Raw genomic sequence first — 23,340 nt, forward strand, 5'->3', positions numbered from 1 at the left:
CCTTTCGTTTGGTGACTGGTAACGTAACCTATTACTGTTTCTTGGCCTTTACAGGTATACCAAACTGGGATATGCTGGTAATACAGAGCCACAGTTCATCATTCCATCATGTAAGTTTTATGTTTGTGATCAGTTTATGTTTGTGTTCAAAGATATATCCAGTTCTTAGTTTCAAGAATAGGTGTATATTTTTAAATGCTTTTTTCCTCACAGTAAACATTGCAGCCGCTTTGTTTCTCCTGTAGTCATTCTGCTACTGTGCTACGTGGAGCTAAGCCATGGTTATATCTGAACCTGGGCTTGTGGTTTGCCTCATCCACAAACCATGAGATGTAAGTTTTTTAAGTTATGGGTATAATGGCAGCAAGACAACCAAGAAAGGAGTGAAATGGTTGTGATGTTTACTATGAGTACCTACACACTTGTGTATTAATGTTTAGCCATGGTGTGGTTTAGCATTATGCATACAACTGATACAATGTCTGATGCAAATTGCTGTGTAGTTTTCAAATCATTCTTGAAGAACAAACTCCAGAATAGCTAAAGATATTCTAATTAGACTCTAGCACTGCAGTGCTGAGTCTTGGAGGATCTTTCCCCAGCTGTTCTGTTTCTTGGCTGCCCTAGATTAGCAAGTGCTGCTGGCTCCTCTTGCTTTGTGGGCCTTGTTCTTTCTATGTGTCCTGTGAAATTCAAGTCTATTCATGGGAAAACTGTTACGGAACTCTCATATGATCAGTAGATGCCCTTTTTCAACTCTGGGTCTGCAGATGTTGCTTGGGATGATGGGAGTTGCAGTCCAACAACATCTGGGGACCCAAGGTTGAGAGAGGCTGCTCTCAAGAAAGAAAACTCACATCAATTTATTATTTCTGTCTGAAAGGAACTGCTGCTCAAGGGGCTATAATATCAGCTGATGAAATGAAAACATCTATTGCTCTTCCATCCCCAAAGGCCAAGTTCATGAATAATTATACTAAGTGCAATTGCTTGTTGTAATTCATGCTCCAGAATAGGATTATCTTTATTAGAAAAGTACTGATTTTTAATACTAATTTAAACAATCCCGGGCTGCTTTGAAAATGAGAACATAAACTTGTTCTCGTCATTTTTCTGTATCGTGGGAGAAGGCTTGTGGAACCTAGTCTTTCAGCAGGACTGATGGAGAGGCCTTGCATTATCTTTTCTCCTTCGATAGCCTGGTTGGAATGGCTGCTGATAGTTAGAAATAAAAACCTGGGGATTGGGTGGAGGGAGTCCTTTATTTAGTACATTTATATGCTGCCCATCTAGCCAAGTTCTTCATGTTCATTGTAGCTTACAGTATCCTGAAGGGTGGCATTGGTGGCATCCTTCATAAGGAATGATGGTGCACTGCAACTTGAAACATCTACATTAGACATGTAGTTTTGCATAAATATCTCACATAATTGTGGATTTTTTTTACTGCAGAGATAGGCTTTTTAACAGGTAGAATGAGGTTGAGGTAATCAATGTGGTAAAAAGAGCTTTCAGAAATTTAGCTATGCCTTTTCTTGCTTTCTTTGCTAATGCTGGAGGAAACTATTAGTCATATTTATATTCAGGTCCCCCCCCCCCTTAATTCGTGATGGTGCGATATGGCTCAAAATGCCATTGATTGATTGATCTTTACAGTACTGAACATACTTGCAGTTGTGAATGAATTATTCCGAAGAAGTTATCACTGAATTTTCTTTTAAAGATTTTAAACTAGAGGCTTAATCAGTGTGCACACTAATGCCCAATGCAGTATAAACACAACTTTATTTGTTATTAAAGCGTTTTATTCTTGCGGCACACAAATCCAAGACAACCACTTTCTTGCCGGCCCATCTTTTTCTACCCAGACGTAATTTCCAGGGCACTGCTTTTCTAGGGCGCTGTTTGTCCTCGTTTCCTCTTGCTCTGAAGTTGCCCAAAATAATTCCACTACATCTTAAATTTGTACAAGGGCAAAATTATTAAGTGGAGTTTGGAAAGGCTTTTTGCATTGTTTCCCACCCCATCCCCTACCAAAGATCTGTTGCTTCTTCAAGTTGTGACGGTGATATCTAATAAAACTGAATTGAAATGACTGAAGGATACCTAAAAGCAAAAAGCAAACAAACAAATAAAACTTTCTGGCCAGGGCTATTGGCCCAGTACCTCAATTTTCTATTATAACACTTCTGCTTATTCAGTAAAAATGTACATTTAGAACTAAAATGAGAGATTTGTAGAGGAATGTGCTGAGAGATTAATGCTATGTGGTAGAAAAGGAGGACATGAGAAACCAAATGAGGAAAGGGATGAGAAACTAAATGAGAAAAGGGAAGCTGTAGAAATGTAATAAAATTCCAGTAACTTATTACGTAGGAATGGAGACATATAACTGCAATGAGGGTACATACAGTAAGTGGTACAGAGTTCCTTCCTTGGTGCTATAGAATTGGAGAGTTCCTGATAGATTTATGTGGCAGAAGCACACTGCACCCACAGATTACTTTCCTTGTGGGTGTCTTGAAGTCTATTCCTCAAAGTCATTTGAAATGTATCTATTTAGAAAGTTAGATTGTGTACCCACTAAATGAATAACCACCTCCTTGGCAGTACTTGCAACAAAATGAATATCGCTTTGAAAGTTTAGGATACATATCTGTCTCGGCTGACTGCAACTCTCTCCCCCCCCCCCCCTACATTTAAGGTATCGCTATCAAGGAATCTGCCAAGGTTGTCGATCAAGCACAGAGAAGGGTTATGAAAGGTGTGGATGACCTAGACTTCTTTATTGGGGATGAAGCAATAGAAAAACCAACATATGCAACAAAGGTATTTACAGCTAGAACTTTCGCTACTTTTTAATAAAAAAGAAACCACACAACCAATTTACCCTGCCGTAGAGATTTCCCTGCTCATTACAGAGGTTGTTTTATAGAATGATAATGCATAAAGTACCATAAAACAATGATAATGTTGCAACTCGCAAGTCTCTGGTTGGAATGAATAAAATATTTTGTGGTTATAAGATTGCAAGTTTCTTTAATACATTTCTGTCCTGGTAGTTGAGCCAATATCTCAGAGCAATATTTTAGAGAATGAAGAAGGTTGTGTTATCCTCAGGAATGTAATTCTAAAGTTTGGAAGTCACAGCAGAGAAGGGCCATCACTTGGGTCACAGCCATCTCGCTGAAGAAATGGTCCCCTGGTCACATTCTGTGACCAAACTGCCACATTTGTGTGCCAGTCACTAGAAAAAACTTAGCCAAATGCCATAACTCAGAACCAGCATGAAACATTACCAAACAAAATGCGCTCTATATGGGCCTACCTTTGACCATCCAGCTGTCTTTGAATTAAAAGAGGAACAAACGATCTTAATGTGAAAGATCCTTTTAGGCAGTGAAATAGCATAGATCAACATGAAGAAGGTGAGTTGTGTCACTAATTTTTTTGGTGGCGCTCTTCACCTAAATAGTTTTGTGCCTGCCCTCCTCATTCAAGGAATCCGGTGTTTTGTTTTTTCAATATAGTAAAAGTTATGATGTATCTTAGTTACATCAACAGTGCATCCAGAAACTAAATAATTATCAGTGGAATTTGGCCGTTATGTTTCATTGTGAGTTTCCCAGAGGTTGCTAATGGGGGTGAGTGAGATGTTAGATTAAATGGACCCTTACTTGAATCCAACAGGGCAGGTCTTATGATTCTTTGTTAAGCTGATATTCAGCTGAGCAACATAGCTGTGTAAAACATAGTTGGGATGTAGAGTATCTAGGATGTTCGAAAAGACTGAGATGTAGTCCTTAAATCCTACACACAAGAATAAGTATCTTGAACAATTTATACGCTGAGCAAATATCTTGCAGACTAGTTCTTTTGATTTTAATACAGAATTATATTTATGTAGCTCTAACATAACTTAAAATGCCTTAAAAAACCCCTTCTTTTAATTGCAACATTTTCAACAGTGGCCCATCCGTCATGGAATAGTTGAAGACTGGGATTTGATGGAGAGGTTTATGGAACAAGTAATCTTTAAATATTTAAGGGCAGAACCTGAAGATCATTATTTTCTATTGGTGAGTACAGCCTATCTTCTATTTTTTAAGTGTTCACAACCTCTTCTCAGCACATAGTGTAGAATGAATTTTAACTTGCAAGAGAGTTGAGGCAGAGGTAGCAGCTTGAACACATGCACGGCAGCAGTTACTGATTAAAGGAGTTTTTCTTTTTGGAGTGTTAAAAGCCACAGAGCTTCTGAATTTTGGATGACTGCTTCAGTTTCTGTTTCTTTTAACTTGCACCAGCTCTCTCTAGAGCTGAATAATGGTGTCCTGGCAACTGCATTTTACATAAGTATTTCTCCAGTGATGCAACAGGGGTATATCTGGTGTTTGAGTAGAATTAAGACTGCTAAAACAGCTGCTGTTGCTTAGAGACAAGCATTAGTCAGTGACATTTGGTTTCTTCAACTTTTTTTCTGTTGGGATTCTTAGAAAATAGGCCTTGAGTGGCCTCAGACTCACATGAGAACATTTTTGATTTTAACAATGGGCCCAGGATCTATGTGGCCCCTATGTCATATTTCAGAATTGGATGCAAATTAGCTTGTTAAATTTCTCTGTTTTTATATAAAATGGTAAATGGAAAAATGAACACACAGGTACATTATTATAACAGAAGTATTGTTACATTAAAGATACTTTGTTCAATGTAGTATAGTCAACTCTAAGGATAGGCATAAGTCCTAGGCATGAGACTTATTATCCAAAACAGCAAATGAGATGCTAAACCTGTATTTTGACTAGAAATGCCAGATTAATTTGTTCTTCGTGAATTCTGATATGAATTGGTCTAACTAACCTTTCCTTCCGGAACCAGAATGTAGATTGAAACACAGTTATTATTTGGATTTGTCATGCTTCTGAATTTGTGATATAGTTCAAGCTCAAACACATTAAATGTGTATAGGAATGGGTATTTTAAGATAAAGTAAGTTCTTCTGTTGTTGTTTTTCTACAACTGAACTGTAAAAAGCTGTGTTTCAACTGAGCTGACTGGATGATTTTGCTTTACAGACTGAACCCCCTCTAAATACTCCAGAAAACAGGGAATATACTGCAGAAATCATGTTTGAGTCCTTCAATGTTCCCGGGCTTTACATTGCTGTTCAGGTGAAACATCATTTAGTTTACAGTTGAGATAAATGTTTTAAGTAACATTCCTTAAGAGGAGAATATGCAAGCTGTTGTGCAGAAATTGGGATTGGCACCGGATTTGGAACCTCTCATGTGGACTCTGACCCAAAAAGTAATTTCTGGTTTAATCCTGCTAAAGGACCAGAACAATTCACCTTGTTCTTGGGGCCAAACTGGATTACACATTGGGATAACCATGTTTAGAATTAAGTCTGCTGCCAAATCTCTTTACTTTTTGCATGGTTGGATTGGTGTGGAAGCTGAACCTTACACCATCTGAACTATTCTGCCTCCTAGCTTTTTATGCTGCTTTTCTCCCACGAATGCTCTGGCAGACATTATTTCCAGTCACAGAGAGTGGCTGCTTTTTAAAAGTGATATTTGGTGGGGAAATATGAGCAGGTTGATTTCCCCACCAGCCAATGCTATGCTTTAAATCAATCCCCGCCTGTCCTGTTTGTCAGCTGGCACAAGGTTGTAAGCTGTTGCCATCATGTCTAATTGTGATCCCAATTGTTGTATTGCAAAGAAATACATGAGCAAATAACAACAAGCTGTAATTACTCCACAAAAGGAGTACAAAAAACCGTGTTCACGCACTAGAAGATATGATTATGAACAGAATGTCTTAACCCTTTGAAGAGACATCTCTGTTGGCTCTTCGAATTGGGACACTACACTTGTGTAGATTTCCTGAACTTGCAATAAGGCTCTCTGTTAAAGCTAAGAGATATAAATAAATTTATAAACATCTATTCTAAGCCAAAAATGTCCCTTTGTGGACCTTAAAACAGAGGGTAATATTTAAAATTCATTAAGCAAAGTATTCATACCAGTGAAAATTCAATGTTAAACACATAAAGTTGTTCTGCAATTTTGTTTTGAAAAGCAGATTATGTATTTCATAAACATACATTGCCCCACATTTAATCTCTGAATAGCACTTTCCTCAGATTTCTTTTAAAATACAACACAAAAGTCCATATGTGTATGTATAGCTGTTTAGATTTAGAGCAGCTTTGCCTTCTTTCAAAGGGGAGACAACAGCAAAATTGTCACAGGAAGAATAGTTCTGTGTGTCAGATTGATCTATGGAATAAGATGCACTTTGCCTCTTAAGAGAAAAGTCAGATAATGATTCAGAGACTTCACCATTCAGATCTGCATATATAGTTTACTGTAAAAGCTAATCTTTTCAACCTACTGTACTTCCAGAAAACAGCCGCCGTCTTGTGTAGGCTTGTGAGGATGTGGATCCTTAACCTTTCTGAGTGTCTACATTAGTGTTTTAGTTCCTCCTCATTATGTTCTGTTGAATGCACGGCTCTTCATTGCACTCCTTAATTTTATTGGCGATGCCTAAATTCTTCTGCAGAAGATCTGCAGCAATAATTTGACATTTCTTTGCAATAAACTGTTGAATTTAATATAATATTAGCTTAAAGAAAAGCTTTTCAGAAACACGATAATATTTTAGTACCCATAATATCCTTGGTACCAACACAGGAAAGATAAAGCCCACAGTAATTGATTGAGTATATGGGGAAATGGCTCCCTTGTCAGCTCCTGAGAAAGGGGTGCAATTTCTATGGGAAGCTCCTTTCAGAAGCCAGATCTTCTGCTGTTGCCTTCGTGGTACAGAAAGGAGCTGTGCTGCAGTGATCCCTACGTTACAAGGTAATGTGAGAAAGGTCCCTGAGTTTTTAGACTGTTTAAAACTAGTGTGGCTTCAGCTGTATAGTACCAGTTAGGTAGTTCCTATATATATCAATGCATATTTAGATTTTCCCAAAGCCTGAATTACAATAAGTTTCTAATTTACTTGTTAACTTTTGGGTGCTGCTGCAATTATAGAAAGTAAAATCTACCAATTTTTGAATACCATTTTTAGGGTTTTTATTTCCAGTTCCTTTGTTCTGTTTTCTTACTTCTTGTTTTCTTCTGCTGCATGGTGCAATGTAACTATGTTAAATGGTTTTTGCCTGATGTGGCAATCTTTGCTTGAAGACTAGGCTTTAGGCTGGTTATAAGATACTAATTCTCAAATTCTTTCCTTGGATAAGGCCGTCCTTGCCTTAGCTGCATCTTGGACATCAAGACAAGTAGGAGAGCGAACACTGACTGGAACGGTTATAGACAGTGGGGATGGTGTCACTCACGTCATTCCTGTGGTAAGTACACATAAATATGGGTGCGGTTTGTGGAACAACACTGCTTCTAAAACTATCACTATTATGGGAAGGATAGTCTTGGCAGCTCTGTTTAGCATTTTCCCAGTGAACTAGGTGTTATATATCACACAAGATTGTGCTAAAATTAGCATTTAGGAACGTATTCTTATTTTTATTTTGGAGACAGAAGTTAGAGAAAATCTGCTTTTTTTTGCTTTAGGTTTATAATTGAACTTTGTAGCTTGTTGAAAGTTTTTAATAATTAAATCTGCAATGCTCCCAGTATAATATATAAAGGTATCCTTCAGCTAAATCTGAAAATTTTGTGGGGTTCGTTGCTTTTAAGGAAGACATGGTGATCTCTTTGGAAGTGATGCTGCCACCCCCACATTAAATAAAAATCATGTGGGCAGAAACTAAGCTTCCTGCACTTCATCCAGTGTAGATTTACTTCCCTTATTTTCTTCCTCCTCCTCCTCCTCTGTCTTACAAGCTGGTGAAAGAGGAAGGCTATACTGTACCAGACTGATGATCCCCTTATATATCTCTGTCAACCATTATCTGTTTACCCTATGTTAAAGACACACACCGTGTGTGTGTGTGTGTGTGTGTGTGTGTGAGAGAGAGAGAGAGAGAGAGAGAGAGAGAGATCTTCAGAATTATTTTAAGTTTGGATCCTTTAGTTACAGTAGTGATAAATAGCTACCAAATTTCCTCTCTTTTTACACAAAAATGGAAGAGCTTTAATACTTCCAGGATTCATTTCATTAGGAATCAGAGTGGAGAGATTGCTTTGTGTTGTTGTCGATGATGCTTTAATTAAGTGCTGGTATAAGTTATGGCGTGTAGAAAACCCACCATTAGCTGTTCTGCAAAAGGAAATATCCATGTAACAGAAAGTGCGTGATTTGAGATGATAGTAGAGAGATGGAAACATGGGACTTGCTTGTGATATGTCCTACTCAAGTGTTCACAAATATGTCTCTAAAGTTTGTATTTGGGATTAAGTTCATTGAAGGATTTTATTATTATTATTATTTACTTTCAGGCTGAAGGTTATGTGATTGGCAGCTGTATCAAACATATTCCAATTGCAGGACGAGATATAACTTACTTTATTCAACAATTGCTAAGAGAACGAGAAGTAGGAATCCCTCCTGAACAATCATTGGAAACTGCTAAAGCGGTGAAGGTAATGTATATTTTAAAAAGCAAATAGATACTTAATGATTGGCTCAGTAAGACTCAAAAACTGACATAGCATATATATGTTCTATGCCACTACTGGTATTAGCTTTAACAATTCGGATCAGGTGACTTATGTATTGGAAATCAAGATGCTATCTTGGTGGTAACAAATTGCCAGTAATCTAATTAATTCTCTGGGCTACGAAGGTATTCTAATACTAAAAAGTACTTAGTTTTGCGTAATGAAAAGTCATAATTACTTTTCTTGAGACTTTTAATGAATATTTTTTTTTTTGAGCAGCTCTATAATTACTGACGGATTTTAAATTCTAAAGTGTATGATGGTATGGTATGTAACCATGGCAATAGTACATTTGAGCATGCATTTTCCGGAGTTAGCATCTCCCAACTAAAAAACCCCCACCTAAGATAGTTTAGGCTGTCAGGTCTCAAGAATTTTTGCCTAGTGGTGCATAGAATTGTGCCTTGCTCTGAGTGCTAATTATCTTAAATGTATGCAGTTAATACTAACTCAACAATTCTCTGGTGTTTTTGTTTTTTTAAAGGAAGTTTCATTCCTGTTCCATTTAAACTGATCAAATATAAAACCTTAGTAGATTTTTGGGAATTTCTTTTGTAACTGTCTGCATCTGATTTCCAGGAACGCTTTAGTTATGTCTGCCCTGATTTAGTAAAAGAATTTAACAAGTATGACGCAGATGGTACCAAGTGGATCAAACAATATACTGGAATCAACGCAATCTCAAAGAAAGAATTTACCATTGATGTTGGCTATGAGAGATTCTTGGGGCCAGAGATCTTCTTTCATCCTGAGGTAAACTGGTGCAGATCTTCATAACGCACACAGAAGTATACTTTTAGTTTTATCTTTAAATCTTTAAATACTGTTGTGCTTGAATGAGTCTTGTTCCCTTGTAAGTGTGACTTATGATTGCAGCTTTCATTTCATAATGTAGGGCAGGTAGTGCCTTTCAAAGTTGGAATTAAAAGCCAGTACTTCCACCACCACCCCTTTTTAAAATAACCTTAGAACCGAATTTCTTGGTGCCGAGTTAATTATGTTGGCTTTAAAGTTCAACTGAATCTGTTTTTAACTTTTGAGGATCGTGAAGCTTTAAGGCCTTTCCCTCTGCTTCTTAAATGATACTCAGCTGAAGAAGAATCTGGGGGTGGAGGTGGGAGGGGAGATCTAGCTGTTATCACTAAAAGCCACACAACATGCTTTGTATAATAGTTTCTCTCTTCCCACTTCAAATTTGAAACCACCAATCTGGCTTCTGTGGTGAGCTGAGGGAACAGGAATAAATATTTCTTCCAGCTGATTCCCATTTTTTTCATGCTGAATAAAACTGTTTGATTCAGTGCTTAGCATCTGAGATGTGTAGGCGGTCTCCAAAGTGTTCTGTACAATGCAACAGCAGGGAGAATGGAAAGGGTAAAGGGATTGGATGGCTTACATTTTCCTGAATTCCTGTTCTTCAGTATCTGTATATGGTTGTACTCTGTTTTTTACCCTTTCATTTTTTTTATTAGTTTCAAATGATCTTTGTTATTATAACACAGAATAAGTGGAACTTTACAGAGGTACATAAGCAGGCAGAAGCTGCCTCAAACTTACAGTGTAAAATAGCCATTGGGGAAGACTGTAGAGGCTGGTGAGGGATTGACGAGAACAAAGATTATTCTTCAGAGCAAATACTGATTCTAAGTTAACATATTTTTTGAATTAGAATTTACCTTCAATTAAACTAGTGCTTCTTTTTCCATAGTGTTTCTCAAATTGTTATGCCTTAGTTTTTTCCATCTTGCTAAATTCATCTCAACTAGCTTTCTTAATCCTTTCTTTAGAAATCTGCAATAATCTACACTTGCCTCTAATATGTTAAAGAGAAGCTGATGCTTTAGTATTATGTATGGAAAATGAAACCTGTTTGTATTTGTTTTTTTAAATGCTGCATTAAGCAAAAAAATTACTTGTAACCTAATCAGTTCTTTGCTGATACATACTTCTGTTTTTAGTTTGCTAATCCAGACTTCACACAGCCTATCTCAGAAGTAGTAGACGAGGTAATTCAGAACTGTCCCATTGATGTTAGACGTCCGCTATATAAGGTTAGTAAAGCTAAATAATGTTTGTGTGTATGTGTAAGAAAGAGAGAGGTTTTTTTCAGAGTATATCTCTGCCTACTTGCTAAAGAGATTCAATTCTTCTGTTGAAAGCACAATAATGGGCTATGTTACAAGTGTAAGAAGCTGCCGTATGCAGTCTGACAAGTGACTCACCTAGCTTAGGGTCTACACTGACTGGTAGTGGCTTTCCAGGGTTTGGGGCAGGGTGGTCCATATTTTCATACCAAGTGAGCCTTGGGACACGGGTGGCGTTGTGGTCTAAACCACTGAACCTCTTGGGCTTGCTGATCAGGAGATTGGTGGTTCGAATCCCCATGATGGGGTGAGCTCCCGTTTCTCGGTCCCAGCTCCTGCCAACTTAGCAGTTCGAAAGCACACCAGTGCAAGTAGATAAATAGGAAGGTAAACGGTGTTTCCATGCGCTCTGGTTTCCATCACAGTGTTCTGCTGCACCAGAAGCAGTTTAGTCATGCTGGCCAGATGACCTGGAAAGCTCTCTGTGGACAAACACCAGCTCCCTCGGCCTAAAAGCGAGATGAGCGCTGCAACCCCATAGTTGCCTTTGACTGGACTTAACCGTCCAGTGGTCCTTTACCTTACATTTACCTTTTACCTTACCAAGTGGGCCACAATAATACTTAGACATGGAACCCCCAGACTGCACACTGCCATGTCACACAGGGGTTGGGGAACGAGGCTCAAAGTTGGTGCCCCCTCTCCAGTCCTCGTGCTGCCTTCCCAAAGCTGGGTAAGGGAGACGTGAGGTTCTGCCGGGGTCCTAGAGACCTCCCACCTCCTTCTCGAAAGCTGGGAAAGCACTAACTAGGCTTTAGGAAGCAGGCTGGAGGACTCTAGGACTATGTCAGAGCCCTCATACCGCCTTTCCCAAGCCCAAAGCCTTACCCATATTTGAGAAAGCAGTGCGAAGGCTGGGTGGGCATCAAAAAGACCTTGAGGGTTGCATGCTGGACCACCCTGGTTTGGGTCGAGAGTCTTCTCCAGCTTTACCAGAAGGTGCCAAGGACTGAACTTAGACCCTTTTGTGTGCTAAGCATGTGCACATTTATCCTGATTAGCCCTTCACTAATGTATATTCAAGTGGATATTGTAAATAATGGAATTAATGGAATGAAATATATTGTTAAACTATAACTAGAAACAAAATATGAAAGGGTTAGGTTGTATCCCCTGCCGCTGTTCCACTATTATAAGCAAACTTAGGCTTGTGCAACAGAACTTCTCCTTCCCTTCCTACTCTCTGGTTGGAAGACCCACTGGAGGAGGTTTTGAGGGGAAGAAGAGTGGAATGAATTTTGGCATGATCATTTAGGAACATTTGTTGTATTGCATAGCTTTTAAAATTGGGCTGACTCAGAACAATCTTATTAAACAAGTTATTTAATAAATTTCTAGATGAAAGTGCACTTTAAGTATCAAAACATCTGTAGTAATTTGTAATCTAGCCTTTCTTTCATGGGGTGCTCAGCTTAACACTGATTGTAAAGCCATAGAATTCTCAAGCTATCTGTAAAATTCCAATTTGTGAAATTATTTGTTTCAGTCTCTTAAATTGAGCATGCATGGCTCAAGCATTGGCCCTGTTCCTTGCTGTGACTGTTTTGTAGTCATTACAGTTGCCTTCACTCCTTATTTTCAGAAACTGATTCCTAACATCCAGTGTTGTTAAGTAATACAACTTTTGTGTGTACAATTTAGAATATTGTCCTCTCTGGTGGCTCCACAATGTTCAGGGACTTTGGTCGCCGTTTACAACGAGACTTGAAAAGAACTGTTGATGCCAGACTGAAACTCAGCGAGGAACTGAGTGGTGGCAGACTGAAGGTTTGTTTTTTTAGTTAAGACGTTTCACTTGTATGTGTAGTTCGTTGTGCTAGTTTACATCACATCTCTAAATGGAATCCAATAAGAAAGCCATTAAATGGTGTCATACTCATTTAGAACTGTATCAATCTCATCTTTAATTACCATATATACTCGAGTATAAGCCGACTTTTTCAGCACATTTTTTATGCTGAAAAAGCCCCCCTTGGCGTATACTTGAGTGAGGCGCGTGGCAGCAGCGGAGGGACAAGTGACCCGAAAGGAGCCCTTTCAGGCTGCTTGTTGTTCTTCCACCGCCGCTGCCGCCACCACCAGGTTTGTGGTGTGGTGAACCTGCTTATAGTCGAGTCAATAAGTTTTTCCAGTTTTTTGTGCTAAAATTAGGTGCCTCGACTTATACAGTGGTACCTTGGGCTACATACGCTTCAGGTTACAGACTCCGCTAACCCAGAAATAGTGCTTCAGGTTAAGAACTTTGCTTCAGGATGAGAACAGAAACCCTGCTCCGGCGGCGTGGCTGCAACAGGAGGCCCCATTAGCTAAAGTGGTGCTTCAGGTTAAGAACGGACCTCCGGAATGAATTAAGTACTTAACCTGAGGTACCACTGTATTTGGGTCGGCTTATACTCGAGTATATACGGTACTTTCCACATTTGTGAAGGTTTCATTTTTATGGCTACAGGCACTTATCCTGCCTGTGATCTTGAAAACTAGTAGTGGTTTTGGAGAAGCAGCTGTGGAGAGTGGATACTCCTGTTTCAGTGTTTATTGCAACAGATGGATAACAAATAGAATTTGCCAGCTTCCTCAGAAAAATAATAAAAAGCATTTCTTTCAAGTCTGCTGGCAACATGAGGCTTATTAAATTATAGAACTGCTTTCAGTACTGTGTATTGGTTTTGGTTGGTGAATACGTGCTTATATTGGAAGCTACCTTTTGTTACATAAGAAGAGCCTGCAAGATCAGGCCCGTGGCCCAACTGGTGCAGCATCCTATTCTCACAGTGGCCAACCAGCCTGAAAGCAGGATCTGAGCGCTTTACTGGACTGCCCACTTCAACTTTACTGTCCTGTACTTTCTCTCTGGCACAACAGATTGGAAATGGCAAGAGGCATGTTATAGTGGCTTCTGTGAGAGAAGGGAGAAATATATTGAGGTGTTTTTTAGGACTTTAGTACCTGGGGAATAAGTGATTTCTAGATTCTGCCTGTTTTCAACCATGTAAACCCACAAGAAGTATCGTGTGGCATTTTTGGAAGGAAAGGGAAAAGTTCACACTTGTAATATAGAGAACGTTAATGGCTGACAATGATTTCCCAGGGTTTCAGGTAGAGGTTTTTCTTATCACATATGACCCAATCATTTTAGATAAAAATATTGGGGCTGGGACCTGGGACCTTCTGCATGCAAAGTCATGTTCTCTTCCACTGTGCTGAGAAAACATATATATCTTGGAACCTATTCAGATTAGTGCATTTGAGAGAATTTGATTAAAAACTGTTTTGCCTGACGGTTAAATAATCTTAAAACTCGGGTTTTGCTACAGCCAGTGAAAAAAGAAGCGTCTGTAATGACATTTTATTTAAAACAGTACTCTGTACTGATTTTATTTTCTCTTGTAGCCCAAACCTATTGATGTACAAGTTATCACACACCATATGCAAAGATATGCTGTCTGGTTTGGAGGATCAATGTTGGCTTCCACGGTAAGTTGACAAAAGGAAAAAGAAATCTGAAGAGAACTTTTCTCACATGTATTTTGACCTGTATTCACTGTCACTGTTTTCCACTTTATCCCTGGTATATGTTTATAGGACAAGCCCAGTCATGGTGCTTTAAAAAGTGCTCCTATTTTTTTTTTTTTGGGGGGGGGGGGATACTGCCTGGAACCTTTTATAAATAGACTTTCCAAAATGTTTGTAACTTATGAGGAGCTTCCTTGAAAAATGTAAATGCACATGGAGGAAGAGCTTTTCGCACTGTCTATTGTTTATCTTTTTAAGGCAGTGTTGTCTTGTGTTACATAAGCTATAATACAGGCACAAAACTGAGACAGGTGCTTTAATAACAAGTTTGAATATATCACAAGTTTAACCTAAAAGTGACAAAAATATATTTTTAGTGAAAATATTCCCTTTTATCTTCTTTTCCCCCCAGCCTGAGTTCTACCAAGTATGCCACACCAAAAAAGATTATGAAGAAATTGGTCCTAGCATCTGTCGTCACAACCCAGTTTTTGGAGTTATGTCTTAAATCCGACCTGCCATGAGTTGGATCTAGGGAGGCTGGGAGATGGAGGGTCTTTCTCAATACATGTTTGTCTGGATGGCCGGTATTAAGATAACAAAACATGACTTGAAAATAAGAAGAAAAAAAAGACCAAACACAATTAAACAGGAATATTTTAATAAGTGTCTCAACATGCAGATGTAGTGGGAAGCCAAAATGATTCCAAGTGTTTTTTTTCCTTTCGATTGAATATTTGATCCTGTGCGTAAACAAAACAAAAGAAGTGGGTTTTTGTTCTTTCTGTGCCCTGATATTTTGTATATTAATGGAATATCCAAGATTTGATGGGATTTGATGGTGTGTAGATAGTCAGCTCTATAATTCTTCAATTGTACTCTTACACGTGTACAATGAGAGAGCTTGTTTATATTTCATACTTTTTTATACGTTGAGAAAAATATCAGTGAATGAAAGAAATGTAATATTTGACAAGAGAAATACCAGTGACCAATTTGAGATGAATAAAAATAATAATAATGCCCACATGAAGCTTAATCATGTGAATCTCTAGTAACTTCAAATTATGACCAATCTTAAAACTTGGGTTCCACACACAATGCAACTTGGCAAGTGCTTTTGGAACTAAGGAGCTAGAATCTTGGATTAACCGATGCCTGCTAGTGCTTTCTGATTACTCGGTGCATTTTCATTCTATTTCTTGCTTTGGGGGTGGGGGGAAGTAAAGACAAGACTGTTGGACCAGTATTGCAGTTCTGTAGTGTCATTTCTAATTACAACCAAATATTCAAGTTATCAAAATAGGTGTATTCCACCATTCCAATAAAGACACAAAAATTCTTTTTAATGTTTGTCTGAGGCCTTTCAGTCTCATTGCTTGATCGTTTGAAGGTCTCTCTCTCTCTCTAGTTTGCCATGGCAGTTATTAAATAATTTTAAGGAGACGAAAATGGAACAGGTATTGTGACACAAATATGAAAGTGGTGCATGTGTCTGTGATTTTAGTTTCTATTCAACAGCATACAGAAGTGCATATGCAATTTATAAAAATTAGCTTTCATTAACATTTACTTTCATTTATTTACATGCCATTTACTGGCATGGCTGACTATACATATATTTAGAGCAAAATATGTTGGCCTTTGTGGAGCAAACGTAGCTGCTGATCAGTGTATTGCCAACTTAGTTTTAGCCCCACTCATTCACCTTTTGATCAACTTGAAGCCATGGGTCCTGTGTCAGAAGGGAGATTGAAAAATTGGAATGTTCCCAAAAAATTAAATTGGATTTTTAAAGAGTTTTGAAATTTCTGTTAAGTGTGTGTTGGATCCAGGCTTCACAGGGCCTGATTTCTGCTGATGAGACAGTCACTTAATGGCAGGTGGGGGAAGGCAAATTTCATTAGTATAACTTCATTTGCAACACCTGTGCTCCCTGAAAAGCTGTTCTGCAAGATAGGAGACCTCCTGCAACAGCATGGGAGGTGGTTCTGGGAGTTGCAGAGGAAGGTGGAATATATGAAAATCATACATGCCCTTCCTGCAGTATGAGTCTCCATGGGATACATGGGCTGTGGTGTGAGAGAGAATCACCAGAAATCAGGCGAAGGATACTTTGCACAAGCAGAGCTCCCTTCTCAAGTGATTTCCATTTGTCCCACTGCCACCTCATACAACATACTCCACACTGTTCAGAGGGCCCCAGACTCACTGGATAGGCTTTCCAAGAGCCACAGCGACTGCAGAGGGAAAGAAGGCCAGGGAGAAATGTGAAGTGCCTTCTGCTCAGGTAACTACCGAATATAATCTCTACTAAACACAGGTGCAATGAACTACCGGAATAGCATTTCTGCATATGTTCTAGAAAGCTATTCCATTGGTTTGAACACTTATTGTATTTTCAAGTCTACAAATGAAGATGTGTGGATTTCTTCTACTGAAATGTAGTTTAATGAATAATGATGTGAATCTCCCATGTGTTGCATACCAGTAGTAAAGGATGACAGTGGAATCAGCTTTGCAAAACAGTAAGATAATTTTACAACTAATAAAATGTTGCATACAGATGCTCAATATAAGATTATTCATAATGAAAACTATTTAAACAACCAGGATGTCAAATTGATTCCTCAGTAACGGTTGTTTCTTGCTTCCCCCAAGAAAGCTGTCAGCTAAGAGGAAACTGTGAACAATTTTTTAGGCAGAGTCCCTAAACTTCAGCATCTAAAGAGTTACCCGTTGGCCTTCATGCTTGTAGACCAGCACCTTGATCTCTTCTGTCATTTTGTGTATAAAAAATACTCAACCTTAATGCATTTTATGTGGATTTGTCATATTTGCATGCCCCTTGGAGCAGGAACACTTTAAAAAAATCATGGCAATGATCTGAAAACTTAATAAGGTACAACTAGAAAGGAAAGTTCTGCCATGGCATGGCTGTACTGTACTGAATCTTTGCTAATAAGTTGTTCCTTAAGGGTGATATCTAAGACATATTCAGACTCATTGAAATCAGTGGGCTTAAGTTACCGTATTTTGTGTATGACTCATGTTGACTATCACCCAACATTATGCTAGTTTTCTGTTAATCCTGCATTTAAAAAAAAACAAAAACCAGGTGGAATTATTAACTACAAACTTTTTGTTATGAAAGGGTATTGACCCACAAGAAAAACATCACTCAAGGACTGCTGTCTCTGGCTGGGTGAAGTCAGATTCAAAAGCATGTGGAGTTTGCAGCATTGCACAGTTGCCTTGTAGTAGTTATTTTTGCCCCACCCCATCTCAGTGTATGTACCAACCCTTCTCTTGCTCATGCTCTGAGTCACCCCCTTTCTCAACACTGCGTTAAATTAGGCTGAGAGTAGTAGGTTCCTAACCAGGAGCTAAACTGTTAATGGCTATATTGCCTAGTTAGAAGCCCATGGGAAGCTTGAATATTTCCACTGAAAACAAAACAAAAAACTGATTTCCCAGTGCCTTAATCAAATATCAATATTGTGCAGTATTCAGTTATCAAAAATGTGTGTACCTAAATTATGAAGCTCAATTGTTTTAGTACATTTGATCATTTGGGCTCTGACTATCTCACAAATGTAGAGGATATGGAAGGAGAGTTTCAGGTGCTAGGTAATTGCTAGGAATTGGTATAGGAGAACAAATGTTATGGTCCACGTGCCTGTTGTGGTGCAAGAGAACCCCAAGCTTAAGTGATATAGTGATTTAACTAAATCCTTGTATGGGAAATTTTCCTATAATAGGAAGGGAAGGAATCGTGTAGGTTTACACATGATTCGAAGGAGATTGTTGTGTATGTATAAAAATGCATCTAATTTTTATTAAAGAATACATTATTATTTAATTACCTGCCCTTCATGCTAAGGTCCCAGGGTAGGGATTACAACATTCAAACACAATAGTAAGAACAAATTACAATCACAAGAATAAAGTGGGTCCTACAAATATACGCCTAAAGTGTCAAAAGTCAGGGTGAAGAGATGCATCTTCATTGGAAGCTGTATAATGAAGGTGTTTGATGCAACACAGGTGCATGACTTAGGGGCTACCACAGAGAATGCCCTAGGCTGCGTTGTGTGAGTTGTCTCTGTATGCACACCATTGCTTAAGCTTTTGTACTTGTCAATTTGAGATATAGAGAAGTAGCTTGAAAATGTGTGCAAGAGAAAGCGCACATTCTATATGCTTCCTGAATATCTATATATGACATAATCTCAAACATTCAGGTCTTGTGGTTATCTGGGATATATCTGCATTCTTATGGACAAGTCCTAACAGTGTGTGGCTGTCAGTGGCAACTTCAGCAAAACAGTGAAACTTCAGTCTTCCCTGCTTAAGAAAGTAAAAAACACATCATACAATCGTCATAAGGTATCATATGATGATGACAATAGGTGGGTTTATAGAATATGGCAGATAAGATCAGCACAGGCTGCCCATACAATCAAAGGTATGTATTGTTATTAGAGGGTTTTATTATGCTGAAAGGAATAGCCCTTATGAAGATCTGTCTGTTTAGTTGCACTTGTGTATTCCAAATAAATGCAGACAAGATTTGGATCCTACTGACCAAACCTGTCACTTAAAGCTTAACTGGTTGTGTGTTGCAGAGGGTAGCTGATACTTTATTAATCGGTTTCTGTTTCCTGAGGCAAATCAAAATACCATTGGTTTTTGCTTATATAGAGTTTTTCTATAATACTGACATGTCCTATTAGTAAGGTCTGTGAAGAACAATGATTACACCTGAACCACGTTTCTGTGCTAGAACATCAAAGTCTATGCCGAAAATACCTAATCCAAAACTATTCTTTGTTTCTGTTAATTAAATTAGTGGGCATAAAGATATGCCATATCACAATGGTACAAATATGCTGCTGTGTAATAAAATCTTGCTGCTCTCTGCTACAGGTAATCTTAAGATTCATTTTTGTTGTTCATTTAATGGCTGTTTGAGCAGTGAACAAAAGCTCACATGTGACCAAATCTAACACTGTAAAAAGCACCTATGATACAGTAATTAACAGTACATTAGAAACTTGATGTGGCTCAATAGACTTCTTTGAATGTCCTTAGCCACTGTCAGTGTTTCCAAGGATACTAGATAATCACAGGTGTTAGAAAAACATTGTTTCAAGTCCCTACTGCTTTCGCTGAAAGTTTTAATTACCTAGTGGTATTTTAACAATCTCTATTTTCTTCTCCTCTCTACTTTAGGAATACTGACTTTTCCATTGTCTATAAAGAAAAAGGTTATGTTCATACTAGAACATTGCACACTGCTATCTTATCTGTACATATTTTGTAATATCTGCTGTGACTTTACATCCCAGCTGAAACTAGAAAATCTTGTCTGCAATTTTTAACCTCCTTCTAGCTTGAGGCCCGGTAAATGCAAAACTCTTGGCAATCTCAGTGAAGTTGTCTGTGCTTGTAGGCGAGATTGGTTCATCATGTTTCTCCTGAACATCCATATCTTCAAATCTATTAAATACCACTCCTTATGTCAATAGTGAGACCATCTGATTGTGTGATGCCACTTTTGGCTGACATTTTAGCTGGTATCGAAAAAAGAAAATTGATAAGTCTTCCGTGTCTAAAAGGGCTTGGCATTCGAAGAAGGATACTGAAATGATGCTTCAATAATAAGCCTGAAATATTTTACAAACTATTGGCATTCACATTCTGTTATACATCATGTAGCCCCTACCAGAGGTACTGTGTGGTAGCTTAAGGGTTTGGTTTTTCTCAACATGGATTTCATAGTTGTAGGTGTACATGCCCTGTCTCCCACCTCATTCTGTACATCTGGGGTGGGGAATCTCCAGATGTTGGACACCAACTCCGATCAGCCGCTGCCATAACGGTCAATGGTCTGAGAAGATAATAATAATAATAATAAATTTTATTTATATAGTTGCATTTATCTAAAGCTATCAAGCTAACTTGTTTAATGTCTTGTGCAAAGCTCTCTTCTAATTTTTGGAAGGAATATCTAAGCCTATCCTTACCTGTATGACTCTATAAAAAGTACAATGTAAGGTGTGGGAAGACAAGCCATTAATACCTGAGGTTTGTGTGTAGCCTTGTTTTGTCTGCTAAAACACTTAGGAAATAATGATCTGGCTATGTCACTGGTGCGTCTTCTGCAGGACAGGTTTCAAATATTTGTTATCCGTACCCTTGGATGTGTAAAGTGGCTTATCGTGGATTACCTTGTTCATTAAAAGAGCACTCCTTTCCTATCCTGGTTTAAAACATTTTTGTTGAGGGCCATTTCTCAGGAATTGCATACCTGCAATAAGCAGAGGCAAAACTAGGTGGATTTTTCATCACTGCAGTATTACGTGGCACTCCATGTGCACATACTCTAGCCCTACTCTATCCATTATCCCCTTCCCTCTATCCATTTTTGTCTCCTCTCCATTTCCCCCTTTCCAGTGACACAAATTGGAACTGACCACTACAGACAGCTCTCCCTACTTCCAACTCTCTGTCCGTTTCTGGTCTCCACCACTACATCTCCTCCCTTCCAGCCCCATTCCTGGGCTCACCACATGGCAGACCCATTTTCTTTTCTTTACCCCTTCCTTACACAGTGGCATGTAATGAAGAAGTGGTAGCAGTTATCAAAGGGCTGGTCTGGAGAGCAAGAATGGGCCTTCAGCATTCAAAGGGTCACACAGTGGTCCCTGGACTGCATCTTCCCACTACTGTCTAGCATAGGCAGTACAATATTCATCATCGTCTTCATCATCATCTTACGTATTTGTATGCCACCTTTCCAATAGTTAAAACCATGCTCAAGGGAGCTTACAACATGAAATAATTTACATAATTACAAAAGTTGTCAAACAAATAAAACACATCTGAAAGTACACAACAAAATTGAAAAACTTCCCGCCAGAGTGGTACCTATTTATCTACTTGCACTTTGATGTGCTTTCGAACTGTTAGGTTGGCAGGAGCAGGGACCGAGCTCACCCCATCGTGGGGATTCGAACCACCGACCTTCCGATCGGCAAGTCTTAGGCTCTGTGGTTTAACCCACAGCGCCACCTGCGTCCCTTGAACTTCTCCATAATTATCACTAAATAAGATGGCAGTTGTATTCACCCACAGTGATCAAGATTAGTCAATGGCCTTATTCCCAAGTGGGCTTGTGTCTTGTGAGAATGCCCACCTTTTATCTGCTAATAAGCAGTCTGCGGCTTTGGTAGTTTTAAGGTCCTCTTTTGTGGAAAGTGGCAGAGAGGCACTCTGTTCTGTAAATTTAGTACTGAGCAAGTCTTTGGATGTTGCTGTGAATTTCTGCCTGAACCTTGAAATATCCTTGTCTCCCCCACCTCCCAAAGTCAGTCTAGAAGAGCTAATATTTCTAAAGATAGAAATTAGGAATTTTATTCTCATAAGTCTAAGAATAACGATGAACACCTCAAATCAAACACCAGTATCATGTCAAGGGAAATGGTAACTAGAAACCACTTAAAAATAGCAAAAGCATGTCCTGGAATAGTAATTAGTACTGCACAGGAAGGAGTTATGAATATATAGGCATAAGCTTTCCTTCACACACAGTTTAAGATAACGGCACCTAGCTATGTTATAGGACAGAAATTAACCTAATTATGTTTGCCTTGTTCAGATTATTATTTCAACAGTTTAGGAAAGTGATTTCTAAGTTGACATTTTTCATATATATAATGTTTCACCAGCTATTCATTACATCACTGGAAATACAAATGTATCCTGGTCCAGATCTGTTAATTTTCTTATGGTATTTGCAAAGTAATTGTACTCAGAGATGTTAAAAGACTCCCTCCATCTCAGCTTTCATTTCAGCAAGACCAGTGCTGCAATATCAGTAGCAAGGTACCTTGTGTTGTCTACCTAGGAGGGAACATGATCCTGTGGTGGCTACAGTCCATTCTACAAGGATGGAGCTAAAATGTAGTTCTGAAGGTCTTCTGTTCTCTCTCCTTGACCTTTGGGTTGCCCAATGTGGGGAAGGTTTTAATGAAAAGATACCCTTTTTAAAAGCAATGAAGTCAAATATCCAAGAGGGGAAGAAAGGGGAGAAGGAACAAGAAGGAAATTATATATGTGATGTCTGACCCTCCGTGCATCCGATAAAGTGGACTCTTAGTTCATAAAAGCAACATGCCATAATAAAATTTGTTACATCTTTAAGGCATGACATGACTCTTCATTGTTATGGCTACCCATTGAATTCTCACCTCTCCTGAAAACTCATGGAAAATCCTAAGAGGTCAGTGGCTCTACTGTCAGAAGTACAGTCCTTAGGTTTCCCTTAGAAGAGAAAATGCCAGTTAAACCAGATTAAGCCTATAGTGAAGGAACCTTCCTACAAAGAGCAAAATTTCAGTAGATGGAATGCAAGTTCATGTTGAAATACTTGAAATACTCTGAAATACTTGAATACTCAATCCTATTTATAGTAAGGTGAAAACACTCTTCCAGGCACTTACCAAATCAGTAACTGAAAAAGATAGATGACACAATTAAAATATACCAGAATAGATAGGCTCCAGAATAGAGAGAGTGGCTGGAATGATGTCACATTAAATTATGATTAAGGATGGAAATTAACAAAGTTAGACAAAATGGCATAATTTTAATTTGAAATAAATCCATCAGTTCAAGTTGATACTTAATTATAATATTTACATAGCATCCAATATCAAACATTCTCTGGCCCATTTTGTAAATTAAAAAATTAAGAACAAAAAGTATTTTTAAACACCTTAAAAACGCAAAATCTAAAACCCAATACAACGGGCATAATAAAGCCAAAGTAAAAACCAGTGCAAGGGGCTCAAAACAAATTCTATCTGTTGTCAAAAAGGCAAGCTTTAAAAACTCTCCCTTTGTCCATTGTAAGTGCTGTAGCTTGATGGCTAGTCTCTTCTTGCTGCTTGGAACCACATCACAGAAACTGCCTTTCAATATTGGCGGAAATAAGCCTAGGTTTAGCTCTCTTTCACTAAAAAGATTGTGTGATATAT

The 23,340-nt window shown here is 38.4% G+C and overlaps 1 protein-coding gene across 2 annotated transcripts in view; it reads left to right on the forward strand.

Annotated features, from left to right (window-relative positions):
* Positions 1-15,645, forward strand: part of ACTR3 (actin related protein 3) — a 46,999-nt gene extending 31,354 nt beyond the window's left edge. For both annotated transcript variants that reach the window (XM_083411829.1, XM_083411828.1), the window contains 11 exons: positions 55-110; positions 2,705-2,829; positions 3,969-4,079; positions 5,079-5,174; positions 7,262-7,369; positions 8,418-8,561; positions 9,219-9,392; positions 10,598-10,690; positions 12,425-12,550; positions 14,174-14,257; positions 14,709-15,645. In XM_083411829.1, the coding sequence (XP_083267955.1) occupies positions 2,758-2,829; positions 3,969-4,079; positions 5,079-5,174; positions 7,262-7,369; positions 8,418-8,561; positions 9,219-9,392; positions 10,598-10,690; positions 12,425-12,550; positions 14,174-14,257; positions 14,709-14,804 (1,104 nt within the window). In that variant the 5' untranslated portion in view covers positions 55-110; positions 2,705-2,757 and the 3' untranslated portion in view covers positions 14,805-15,645. The remainder of the gene's footprint in view (positions 1-54; positions 111-2,704; positions 2,830-3,968; positions 4,080-5,078; positions 5,175-7,261; positions 7,370-8,417; positions 8,562-9,218; positions 9,393-10,597; positions 10,691-12,424; positions 12,551-14,173; positions 14,258-14,708) is intronic.
* Positions 15,646-23,340: the final 7,695 nt, after the last annotated feature.

Source organism: Podarcis tiliguerta, assembly GCF_965153285.1.
Source record: "Podarcis tiliguerta genome assembly, chromosome: 1".
Classification (NCBI taxonomy): Eukaryota; Metazoa; Chordata; class Lepidosauria; order Squamata; family Lacertidae; genus Podarcis; species Podarcis tiliguerta.